The sequence below is a fragment of the Orycteropus afer genome, unplaced genomic scaffold, assembly GCF_000298275.1.
Source record: "Orycteropus afer afer isolate SDZICR_OR568_19922 unplaced genomic scaffold, OryAfe1.0 scaffold00009, whole genome shotgun sequence".
Taxonomy (NCBI): Eukaryota; Metazoa; Chordata; class Mammalia; order Tubulidentata; family Orycteropodidae; genus Orycteropus; species Orycteropus afer.
In genome coordinates this window covers 11,505,301-11,517,738 of record NW_006921596.1, presented here as the reverse complement: position 1 = coordinate 11,517,738, position 12,438 = coordinate 11,505,301, and the positions used below count along the sequence as shown (strand labels likewise).

Genomic DNA, 12,438 nt, shown 5'->3' with positions numbered 1-12,438 from the left:
ACCAGAAGGCTGGCGGTTCAAACCCACCAGCCACTCCTCAGAAGGAAGACTGGGCAATCTACTTCCATAGAGATACCACCTCGGAAACCCAAGGAGGGGTTGCTATGAGTTGGATTCAACTTGAGTTTGGTTTATATATATATATGTGTGTGTGTGTGTGTGTGTGTGTATGTGTGTGTAAAATACTTCATCAAGAAAACTAATTTTTGCCCATTTATTACTACATGAAGCAGAATATGTTGATCACTGGGCAAGAAAATAAGAAGAAAAAAAGAAAAGAATATAGGACACCATCTAAGAACAAAATAATTATGCATCTTCTACTTACATTCTCAGAGGATTAACAATTTCTGTCCTCAGTAGTCCTTGAGTTTCACTATAATACTCTACATCATTTTTTTCTTTGGGTCTAAGTAACACAGTGTCCAGAACAGAACTAAAAGCAAATAAGCTGCAAAATAAAAAGAATATTTTTTTTTTCTCACGTTGCAAACAAACTATGTTTTGAGAAACAGGTTCTAAAAAAAATCAGAAGAGAAAAATGTGAAGTCTAGTGAATAAAAATCAGTGTTGTTCCTTAACACAGTTATCCAAGACCCCATAAAGATTCTTATGGTTCAATCTTCATGACCTAGAGACCATTCTAAGTTAAGAATATCAAGGTGGCAAATTACAGACTGATGGTATTAAAGGATAAAATTAGGCATAGAGTAAGTAAGAAAGAAAACTTCTTTGCAAAAGTTGAAAGAAGGTCTACAAAGCTGAGTCAAAGCACAAATGAGCAAATGAACTATGGAGGAAGTTTGGAAACCACTTCTCAAGGCAAGCACATACACAGAGTATAATCTCCTCGAGAAATCATACTTCTTTCTCCCAAACTCCCTTGCGAGGATCTAAATTTTTGAAATGCCAAAATTACTTGTGATTAACAGCAGTAACTTGTTGATATCTAAGAAAAAGAAACTTAGGCTAATACAGAGTTTTATTTGGAAATATAAAGAATATTATATTAATGCTATAGGCTTACTTTTGTCAACACATCTGAGAGACCAAAAGTATTCTTCCCCACTTTTATTCTTTCCCCTACTTTAAACATCCCATATAAACATCCTGCTTCTCAGGACATGGCTGCCCTAAATGTCAGGCTACCCTCAATTGAACTGGTAGTGTGCTTGGTTCAATCTTCAAAGTCTAAAGATTCTTGTTATTAGAATGCTCTGCTTTAAAAAAACTACATATATGAGGTCAACATATATGTAGATCTATTGAAAACAATTTTTTAACATTAAGTTAGCTTCTACCTAGTGAAACAAATACAGCACACACCAGTCCACGGCTTATTGCAAGTCCTGCTATTTGATACGTGCACAAAGATCTCTGTCCTTACTCTCTTCAGTCATGTAATTTCCCAGAGACACTCAAGATATCTGTTCAATCTGCAACAGTATCATTCACCTCTTACTCATCATTCACTGCATTACTTTTTTTCCCCAAATATACTGTTGTTGTTAGGTGCCATTAAGTTGGCTCTGATTCACAGGAGTCCTATGTACAACAGAAGAAATACTGCCTGGTTATGTGCCCCTTGCTACATAGAGCCCGTCGTTGCAGCCACTGTGTCAATCCATCTCATTGAGGGTCTTCCCCTTTTTGGTGGCCCTCTACTTTTCTAAGCATGATGTCCTTCTTTAGGGAATGGTCCCTTCTGACAATGAAGTCTGGCTATTCTTCCTTCCAAGGAGTATTCTGGCTGCACTTCTTCTAGGACAGATTTGCTCATTCTTCTGGCAATGCATGGTACTTTCAGTATTCTTTGCAACACCATAACTCAAAAGCATCAAGTCTTCTTCAGTCTTCTTTATTCACTGTACAGCTTTCACATGTGCATGAGACAACTGAAAATACCATGGCTTGGGTTAGGTTCACCTTAAGACTTCAAAGTGACATCTTTGCTCTTTAACACGTTAAAAAGGTCTTGTGCAGCAGATCTGTCCAGTGCAATATGATGTCTGATTTCTTGACGGCTGCTTCCATGGGTGTTGATTGTGGATCCAAGTAAAGTAAAATGCAATCTTTGACAACTTCAATCTGTTCTCCATTTATCACGATGCTGCTTATTTATCATGATCCTGCTTATTGGTCCAGGTGTGAGGATTTTTGTTTTCTTTGTATTGAAGTGTAATCCATACTGAAGACTGTAGTTTTTAATCTCCATCAGTAAGTGCTTCAAGTTCTCTTCATTTTCAGCAGGCAAAATTGTGTTGTCTGCATATCGCAGGTTGTCAATGAGTCTTCCTCGAATCCTGATGCTGCGTTCTTCTTCAGATAGTCTGGTTTCTCAGACTGTTTGCTTAGCATAGGTTGAATAAGTATGGGGAAAGGATACAATCATGATGCACACCCTTCCTGATTTTAAACCATGCAGTAGCTCCTTAAAGCATTGGTACTTGGAAAATATGGCCTTGGTGACAGAAATGATGCCAGAGATTGTATGATAGAATTTTGTAAGACCAATGACTTATTCATTGCAAATACCTATTTTCAACAGCATAAATGGTGACTATACACATGGACCTTGCCAGATGGAATACACAGAAAGAAAATTGACTAAATCTGTGGGAAAAGATGATGGCGAAGCTCAATATCATCAGTCAGAAGAAGGCCAAGAGCTGACTGTGGAACAGACCATCAACTGCTCAAATGCAAACTCCAGTTCAAGTTGAAGAAAAGTAAAAGTCCAAGAGAACCAACATACAACCTTGGTCACATCCCACCTGAATTTAGAGACCATCTGAAAAACAGATTTGACACACTGAACACCAATGACCAAAGACCAGATAAACTCTGAGATGACATTAACAGCATTATACATAAAGAAAGCAAGGGCCATTAAAAAATATATAAAATGAAGAAAAGACCAAAATGGATGTCAGAAGAGACTCTGAAACTTGCTCTTGAATGTAGAGTAGCTAAAATAATGGAATAAATGATGAAATAAAAGAGCTGAACAGAAGTTTTCAAAGGGCAGTTCGAGAAAACAAAGTACAGCATTATAATGAAATGTCCAAAGACTTGGGATAGAAAACCAAAAGGGAAGAACACACTAAGCCTTTCTGAAGCTTAAAGAACTGAAGAAAAAATTCAAGCTTTGACTTGTAGTACTGAAGGATTCTCTAAGCAAAATACTGAATGATGCAGGAAGCATCAAAAGAAGATAGAAGGAATAAATACACAGATTCATTGTACCAAAAAGAATAGGTCAATGTGCAACCATTTCAGGAGGTAGCATATGATCTAGAACCAATGCTATTAAAGAAAGAAGACTAAGCTGCGCTGAAGAAATTGGCAAAAAAAAAAAAAAGTAATAATAAGGCTCCAAGAATGGACAGAATTCCAATTGAGATGTTTCAACAAATGGCTGAAGCACTGGAGGCATTCACCTGTTTATACCAAGGAATTTGGAAGATGGCTACCCAGCCAACCAATTGGAAGAGATCCACATTTGTGCTCATTCCAAAGAAAGGTGATCTAACAGGAAGTGGAAATTATTGAACATTATCATTAATATTACACGCAAGTAAGATTTTGCTGACAATAATTGAAAAACAGTCACAGCAGTATATAGACAGGGAACTTCCAGAAATTCAAGCCAGGTTCAAAAGAGGGTGTGGAATGAGGGATATCATTACTGATGTCAGATGGATCTTGGCTGAAAGCAAAGAATACCAGAAAGATGTTTACCTATGTTTTACTGACTATGCAAAGGCATTTGACTGTATGGATCATAACAAATTATGGATAACACTGCAAAGAATGGAAATTCCAGAACATTTAATTGTGCTCATGAGGAAACTATACACAGACCAATAGGCAGTCATTCAAACACATTAAGGGGATAATTCATGGTTTGAAATCAGGAAAGGTATCTGTCAGGACTGTATCCTTTTACTTATTCAATTTGTATGCTGAGCAAATAATTCAAGAAGCTGGACTATATGAAGAAGAATGGGGCATCAAGATTGGAAGAAGACTCATTAACAGTATGAGATATGCAGATGACACAATCTTACTTGCTGAAAATGAAAAAGACTTGAAGCACTTACTGATGAAGATTAGGTACTACAGCCTTCAGTATGGATTATGCCTCAACATAAAGAAAAAGAATCCTTACAACTAGACCGGTGAGTAACATACAATAAATGGAAAAGACTGAAATTGTCAGGGATTTCGTTTTACTTGGATCCACAATCAACTCCAAGAAAAGAAGCAGTCAAGAAATTAGACAATGGGGACTTCCGATAAGATGGTGGAATGGGCAGACAAGCTCCACAGAGCCTCTTCAACAAAGAAAAGAGAAACCAATTGACAGAGATACAGAAGATAATCTTGGAGCCCTGAGCTTTGAAAAGAAGTATACAGAAGTAGATTAGGCACCAACTACTGGAAAAACCTGAACGAAAACAGCAAGTATGGAGACAGTCGGAGCAGTGGACTGTCAGCTACTCTGACGGGACCAACAGCCTGAATATTTCCAGGTTGTGTTGGGCCCTGAGAATTGACCTAAAGATCAGCCCTGGTCACTAAGGGCTGCAGGGACGACTGGGCTGGTAGCCTATGACTAGGAAGGGAAACAGCAAGGAGGGAGACAACCTGAGCTGTGGACTTTCCGCTGTCTGGAGGGCACAGCCATTTTGACTGTTTACCTGTGGTGGCCATTTTGGATATTTAAAGTGACCCAGGGTTCAGCCATTTTGACTATTTACAAGTGGCAGCCATTTTGGATTTTAAAGCGACAGTATTCTCATCCGGATCCTAGGGATCTAAGAATAGGGTCTGTTTGCCAAGGACGGCAGGGACATATGGGAGGCAGACAATGGGAAAGGCGACAGGTGGTGAGTGTATAAGTGCTGCCAACTAGCAAACAGAGGAGCACATCACAGGATCAAAAAAAAAGAAAAACAAGACAGGGAAGAACAAAGGAGGAGGAAAAAAGAAAGAAGAAAAGTAGCATAGTACTGACTAAATGCCAGCCACTAAACACAGCCGAGCGGGAACAGGCCCCTTTGACCAAGGAGGGGCGGGTGCAGGTGCTGCTAACCACATTGGCTGCATGGGGTGAGTTGCCTGCTTTTTAGTATTCTCTGCCCCACTGCACCCTCCCCCCAAAAAAGAAAAAGAACAGGTGAGAGGAAGTAAAAATGGAAAGGAGAAAAATGAAAAGAAAATGGGTTGGGGAGGAAGGAAGAACTAAGCAGAAAGATGAAAAAAAAGAAGGGGTGGGGAGGCGGCACAGCACTAGCAGCGGGGAGAGTGCAAACGGCCACAGGGGGTGGGGGCGTACCTCTAGTCACTGGGAGGCTGTGTAAGTAAGGGGGGAGATCGCACCTCTCTGGTCACCTGATCACCCATGTGGGTGCTGATGCAGTCCTGAGAAAGTGGAGCTTGTTGTCTGGCCCCTGCTCCAATCAGAATGCTGCTTACAGTAACTCAAAATGGCCACGCTATGCCAGCTGGCAGTTTACTGCTCCTTGTTCACTGTTTTCGGTCAGTCTCTTCCTTTCATCAGTGTTTGATCTATTTCTTTATCCTCTTCTTTGAAGCTCTGGGTTCCCACTATCACCTATAGCTGTTTCACTTGGTTTCTCCAGCCTTTGTTGTACAGAGTCTGGATAATGTTTCTGCCTAGCTTGTCATCTTGGATCCTCCTTCTGCATTACATTTTTATAAATTTTTAGATATAGACACATGAAACAACATTCAATAGATCCCAAAGAGTATATAATAAAAAGCAAATTTTCTTTTCTTCCCTGACCTCCAGCCATCCAACTTCCCAATCAGAGGCAGTTAGCTGTTTCTTTCACATACATACATATGTGTATGTTCCCACCCTCCTCATACCTTCTATACCTCCTATTACATTAATTTGAAACTTACCAGAATAAAGTTGAATCTAAGTAACAAGAGTTATAATGACCCTGGATCCCTTTCTTCTTTCCAATCATTATCTCTAAGCCCTCTTTTTCCATTTTTGGTGGAGTATTTTCTTCTACTACTTCACTTAAGTAGCCTCCAAATGCTGAAAAGATGTAAACAAAAATAGAAGAATTCTTTTAAACTATTATAGTAAGCATTCCATATACCTCTTCATTTAAAATATATTTGTGTTTGATGTAAAATTTCTCAACAGAAAGCTATGTTAAAGGTAGGCTCTCATTAATCTTATTCAGTAGCTTATAAAAAGTGCTACTATTCATTTTCAGCCTTACTTCCTCCATAATTTAAGAAATACTTTATTGTATTAATTAACATGTAAATAAAAAACTTCTGTCAAGTAAAATATCTTTCCCCAAAATATTTTATTATTTATCCAAAGATGCTGCAACTTTGAAAAGAAAGTGACAATAATTTCAAAGTACTATTTCAAGTGCAATGAAAAACATTTTTCATAACTATGGTTTTCTATTTATACCTCATTAATCCTTAATATGCTTCACCACTATTATCCAAAACTGGAAAATAGCATCAAGTAACCGCTATCTACTACAGGTGATGTGTACTTCATCAATTAACTTAAAACTAATTCCTATACTAATACTGATTTCTTGGTAAGAGTACGCTTACTAATGTACTTAAATGATTCCTTAAGAGAGGAAAACCAGTGACAAATAAGGCCACATTTCAATTTTTACCTCCTGTATCGTTCAAAATTAATAACTTGACAGCACCTAATAACAATCAATAAGAAGAGAAAAATAAAGCCCATTACTTTTCACTTTTTAAGTTACAAACAATTTTCCTAACTATTACATTTGAAAAATTTGCGCTGGTAGGATAATAATGACCATTGAAACCACTGTAACTTTCCTATACCCCAACTAACTATTTTTACTGATTTAAAAGCTTGATGAACATTGACAAGAGACATATTTAAACACTATCACTGCCACCTAGTGCAAAATGAGCTGAGCTAGAACTAGAGTCATTCCAAATTGGTAAATAATTGAAAGGCGTCCAGATACCTAAGGAGTTACAGCGTTCAATCTGATTGGACACTGGCTGTAGTGATGCAAACCTAGAATCAGGCCTGCAGCTCTTGAGTTTCACAAACAGCGCCTTCTTCAGGGCACAGGTGAAATATCGAGTACCCCTAAAGGTTCCATCTGTGCAGCCTGCACATTCATCTTCCTGAAAAGAAATGCTTTGATATACGTTACTCTGTATCTTACAAACCAAAAATTCAAGGTTTCTAAGCTCTGGTAGCATAGTACCTAAGGCACTTGACTGCTAACCAGAAGGCTGGCGATTCAAACATACCAGCCACTCCCCGGGAGGAAGATTGGGCAATCTACTTCCGCAGTGGTACCACTTTGGAAACCCAAGGAGAGGTCACTATGGGATAGGTCTGACTCGACAACACATAACAACAATAAGGTTTCTAAGATTTGTTTCTAGTTTACCTTTTATCAGAATTCCCTCTCCAGGTTTGTACTACAAGCCCCATTTTTTTTTTTTTTTTTTTTTTAAGGACTGACTAATCAGTCCTTCAGCCCACAGCCAATGATTTAAGAAATTAATTTTTTAATCGAATATGAAGTCCTTAATGCATTTCCTTTCAGAATATATGCTTAAACCTTCTCTAGCTGTCTTTCCTGTACCATTTCCACAAGTATTAAAATTGAAGGGAAGAGAAAGGGAGGAGGAGGCTCTTTACTTTAACAAAACAAAATAAAAAACGGTATTCACTTGCATGGAGGCAAACAAAAACATATGTTTAAATAAAAGCTAAATATACTTTAAATTCTCCTCTCCCAACTACGAAATATCAAACAGTGTGCTCTCCTAATGTCCAAAGGGAAAATCGTGCCCTCTACCAAAGATCTCTAACCAAAGATGACTCTTAAAGCCAACGATATAAGTATTTGAACTGATTAGGGGATGGAGACTGAGGGAAAAAAGAAAGCTGATGTAATAGATTTTCTTTCCTTACTGTATTCTGTTTAATCAAATAAGCCTGAATATATTAGCATAAAAATAAATTTTCGTTCCATAAACCTAGATCAACATTAGGAACAAGTGGGTCAGAAACTTAATGGGAGGCAAAGAGAAGTCAGTTAACATAGTAATAAAATTATTTTTCTAGTGATGGCTTTTTTCGATAAATAAAATATAACATCTAGGCAAAAACCATATGTGGTAGTTATGTTTATGTGTCAACTTGGCTGGACCTAGTTGAGTGGCTGGACAGCTGGTGGTAGTTATTCCCCATGATGAGACTAGCAATCAACTTCATGGTGGGATCTACCACAAGCAGCTGAGTAGCCGCCTTTAGGATGTGGTCTGCTTCCTGGATATAAGGAGAAGCCTTGGGAATGGTTTCTAGCCTATGGCACGCTTGGACCCTGCATGTAGCCATGTCATTGTTCAGCAGGCTGCTATGCTCTGCCAACCCTGGGACTTAGAATGGACTTAAGTTAATGGACTGCCATGTGGTTTGATAATATCAGGACTGTGCCTTTTTACTTGTTAACTTTGGGGCTTGTCAGCCTCAGCAGCCAGCAGCTGTCTGAGTGAAGAAACGCCTCTAGCTCCAGCAGGCCGAGAGCAGGAGACAGAGCTGGACCCCAGGGTTGAGAGGCTTTCACCCAACCCCTAGAGCCTGGCACTTTAAACTTGGACTTAAAGCCTCCAAATTGTTAGAATAAACTCCTGTTTATTAAGGCCATCCCATTAGTGGTATATTTCTTGTCAGAGTGGCACTAGGTAATCAGAACAGAATTTAATAGAGAAAAATCTGCATAAAACCCCAGAAACAAAGGAATTACAGTTTTTTTTAGGTCAGGATAAATTACCAGTTCTAGTCCAGCTAGTACTTCATTGAGTCCTGGTGGTTGACCAATCCAGCGGATCACCCCATAGAAAGGAGGGTTGTCTTTAACTTCGGCCAGGGAGCCTACTTCCAGACCATGTGAGTTACCAGAAGATATGGCCAATGGTGGACTTTCCTGGACAGGAGCATTGTTTAGCTCTCCAATCACAGACTGAACTGACAGAGAAAGCGGGCTGTGGCCAATACTTCCATTGGTATTGGGCATCTTTGTCAGACTAAATGGTAAAGAGTGAAATCTGTTCTCATTGGATAATGAGTTCATGGAAGGAGGTTGCAGTGGTGGTGAAGAATGTCCAAAGTCTGGAGATAATTCTGTAAGTGACTTTGCAGGATCTTCAGCAACTATAAAAAAAATCATTCTTAATTAGAAAAATGGACAGTCATCCCTCAGAATCCATGGCGTACAGGTTTCAGGACCCCACGAACAACAAAATCTACAGTTGTTCAAGTTTGTTACATAAAATGGCATAGTATTTGCACATAATCGATAAGTATACTTTAAATCATATCTGCTGCTGCTGCTGCTGCTGTCACTGCCCTTGAGTCAGTCCTGACTCAGTGACCCTCCTTGGGTTTCCAAGGCAGTATCACTACAGAAGTAGATTGCCCAACCTTCCTTCCAAGGAGTGGCTAGTGGGTTTGAACTGCCAGCCTTCTGGTTAGCAGTCAAATACATTAGGCACTATGCCACCAGAGCTCCTAAATCATATCTAGATTATTTATAATAACTAATACAATGCAAATGCTATGTAAATAGCACTTTAATTTTTAAGGAACCACTTAAATGTTTTTTTAGGAGTCTTTTTTCTTTTTTTCAAGTACTTTTTGATTCATAGTTGGTTGAACCAACCTATAGCTGTTGCAGAACCCAAGCCAACTCTATTCAAGAATATTAAATGTGCACTACTTCTCTGAAAATTAACATATAGATCTATCCCAACTGCCTCCTTGACATCTCTACACAGGCATCTCAAACTTAACTCCAGAACAGTGTTCTCGATTGTTCCCTTCCTTACACCTTCAAATTTTTCTGCCTTAGTAAATGGCGCCTAATTGTTCAAGCCAAAATAAATCTATTAATGACTGGTATCAAACAGATTATATTCTTTGTTCACAAAAAAATTGAGTTAGAAATCAAAACGAAAAGGTAACAAAAATCTTATAAACTAATTTCTAAATAACAAACAGATCAACTAATGGACTAGTTTTGGCCATTCTGAATCAGACAACCATATGATCTACTATACCAAGAATGACATATTGAAGACGAATGGCGTGGCATTCATCATCACAAAAAATATTTCAAGATCTATTCTGAAGTACAATGCTGTCAATGATAAGATAATATCTGTATGCCTATAAGGAAGACCAGTTAATACTACTATTATGCAAATTTACACATCAACCTCCAAAGCCAAAGATGAGGAAATTTAAGATTATTACCAACTTCTGCAGTATGAAATTGACCAAACATGCAATCAAGATGTGTTGATTATTACTGATAACTGGAATGCAAAAGTTGGAAACGAAGAATCACCAATAGTTGGAAAGTATGGCCTCGGTGATAGAAAAGACAATAGAGATCCCATGATAGAATTTTCCAAGACCAACAACTTATTCATTGCAATATCTTTTTTCAACAACATAAATGGTGGCTATACACATGGACTGCGCTAGATGGAGTACACAGGAATCAGACTGACTACATCTGTGGAATGAGATGATGGAGAAGCTCGGTTTCTTCAGCCCAAACAAGGCCAGGGACTGATTGTGGAACAGATCATCAACTGCTCATACGCAAGTTCCAAGTTGAAGCTGAAGACAATTAAGTCCACAAGAGCCAAAATATGACCTTGATTATATCCCACCTGAATTTAGAGACCATCTAAGGAACAGATTTGATGTACTGAACATCAATGACCAAAAACCAGACGAACTGTATGATGACATTAAGAACATGATACATCGAGAAAACAAAAGGTCATTAAAAAGACAGGAAGGAAAACCCAAATGGATGTCAGAAGAGACTCTGAAACTTGCCCTTGAATGGAGAGCAGCTAAAGCAAGTAGAATAAATGACAAGATAAAAGAGTTGAAAGAAGATTTAAAAGAGCAGCTTGAGAAGAGAAAGTCAATTATCATAAGGAAATGTGCAAAGATCTGGAGTTAAAAAACCAAAGGGGAAGAACAAGATCAGCATTCTGAAGCTGAAAGAACTGAAGAAAAAATTCAAGACTCGAGCTGCAATATTGAAAGATTCTATGGGCAAAATATTGAATGATGCAGGAAACATCAAAAGAAGATGGGAGGACTACACAGAGTCACTATACCAAAAAGAACTGGTCAATGCACATCATGTCAGAAGGTGGCATGTGATCAAGAACCAATGGTAGTGAAGGCAGAAATCAAAGCTGTGCTGAAGGAAATAGCAACAAACAAGGCTCCAGAACTTGACGGAATACCCATTGAGATGTTTCAACAAACGGATGCCACGCTAGAGTCACTCACTCATCTATGACAAGAAATTTGGAAGACAGCTACATGGCCAAATGACTGCAAGAGATCCATATTTGTGCCCATTCCAAAGAATGGTGATCCAAAAGAATGTGGAAATTATCAAACAATATCATTAATATTGCACATGAGTAAAATTTTGCTGAAGATAATTCAAAACTGGCTACAAGAGTATATTGACAGGGAACTACCAGAAATGCAAGCTGGATTCAGAAGAGGAAGTGAAATGAGGGATATCATGCTGATGTTAGACAGATCTTGGCTGAAAGCAGGGAATATCAGAAAGACATTTGCTTGTGTTTTATTGACTATCCAAAAGAATCCAACTGTGTGGATCACAACAATATATGGATCACATTGAGAAGAATGGGAATTCCAGAAACTTAACTGTGTTCATGAGGAACCTGTACAAAGACCAAAAGGCTGTCATTTGAACAAAACAAGGAGATATTTTACGGTTTAAATCAAGAAGGGAGTGTATCAGGGTTGTATCCTTTCATCATGCTTATTCAATCTGTATAATGAGCAACTAATCTGAGAAGCTGAACAAAATGAAGAAGAACATGGCATCAGAATTGGAGGAAGACTCATTAATGACCTGCAATATGCAGATGACAAAACTTTGCTTGCTGAAAGTGAAGATGACTTGAAGCACTTACTGATGAAGATTAAAGACTACAGTCTACATATGGATTACACTTCAACTAAAGAAAATGAAAATCCTCACAATTGGACCAATAAGCAGCATCACGATAAATGAAGAAAAGATTGCAGTTGTCAAATATTTCACATTATTTGGATCCATAATCAACATCAATGGAAGCAGCAGTCAAGAAATCAGACACCAACAAGAAGTATTAGCAGGAGGAGGCGGGGCAAGATGGCGGACTAGGCAGAAGGATTGCACAGACCCTCTTCAACAAAGAAAAGGGAAACCAATAAATACAGACACAGAAGATAATCTTGGACCCCTGAGCCTTGAAGGAAAGGATGCAGATTTGGACTAAACCCCAACTAGCAGAAGAATTTGCGTGAAA

General features: G+C 38.5%; 1 protein-coding gene across 1 annotated transcript in view; it reads right to left on the bottom strand.

Moving 5' to 3' along the window:
• CYLD (CYLD lysine 63 deubiquitinase) overlaps positions 1 to 12,438 on the bottom strand; it is an 85,161-nt gene that overhangs the window by 27,722 nt on the left and 45,001 nt on the right. The window contains exons 7-10 of the mRNA XM_007947011.1: positions 8,850 to 9,229; positions 7,020 to 7,185; positions 5,935 to 6,076; positions 329 to 451 (exon numbers count right to left, since the gene is read on the bottom strand). Coding sequence (XP_007945202.1) covers positions 329 to 451; positions 5,935 to 6,076; positions 7,020 to 7,185; positions 8,850 to 9,229 — 811 coding nt within the window. The remainder of the gene's footprint in view (positions 1 to 328; positions 452 to 5,934; positions 6,077 to 7,019; positions 7,186 to 8,849; positions 9,230 to 12,438) is intronic.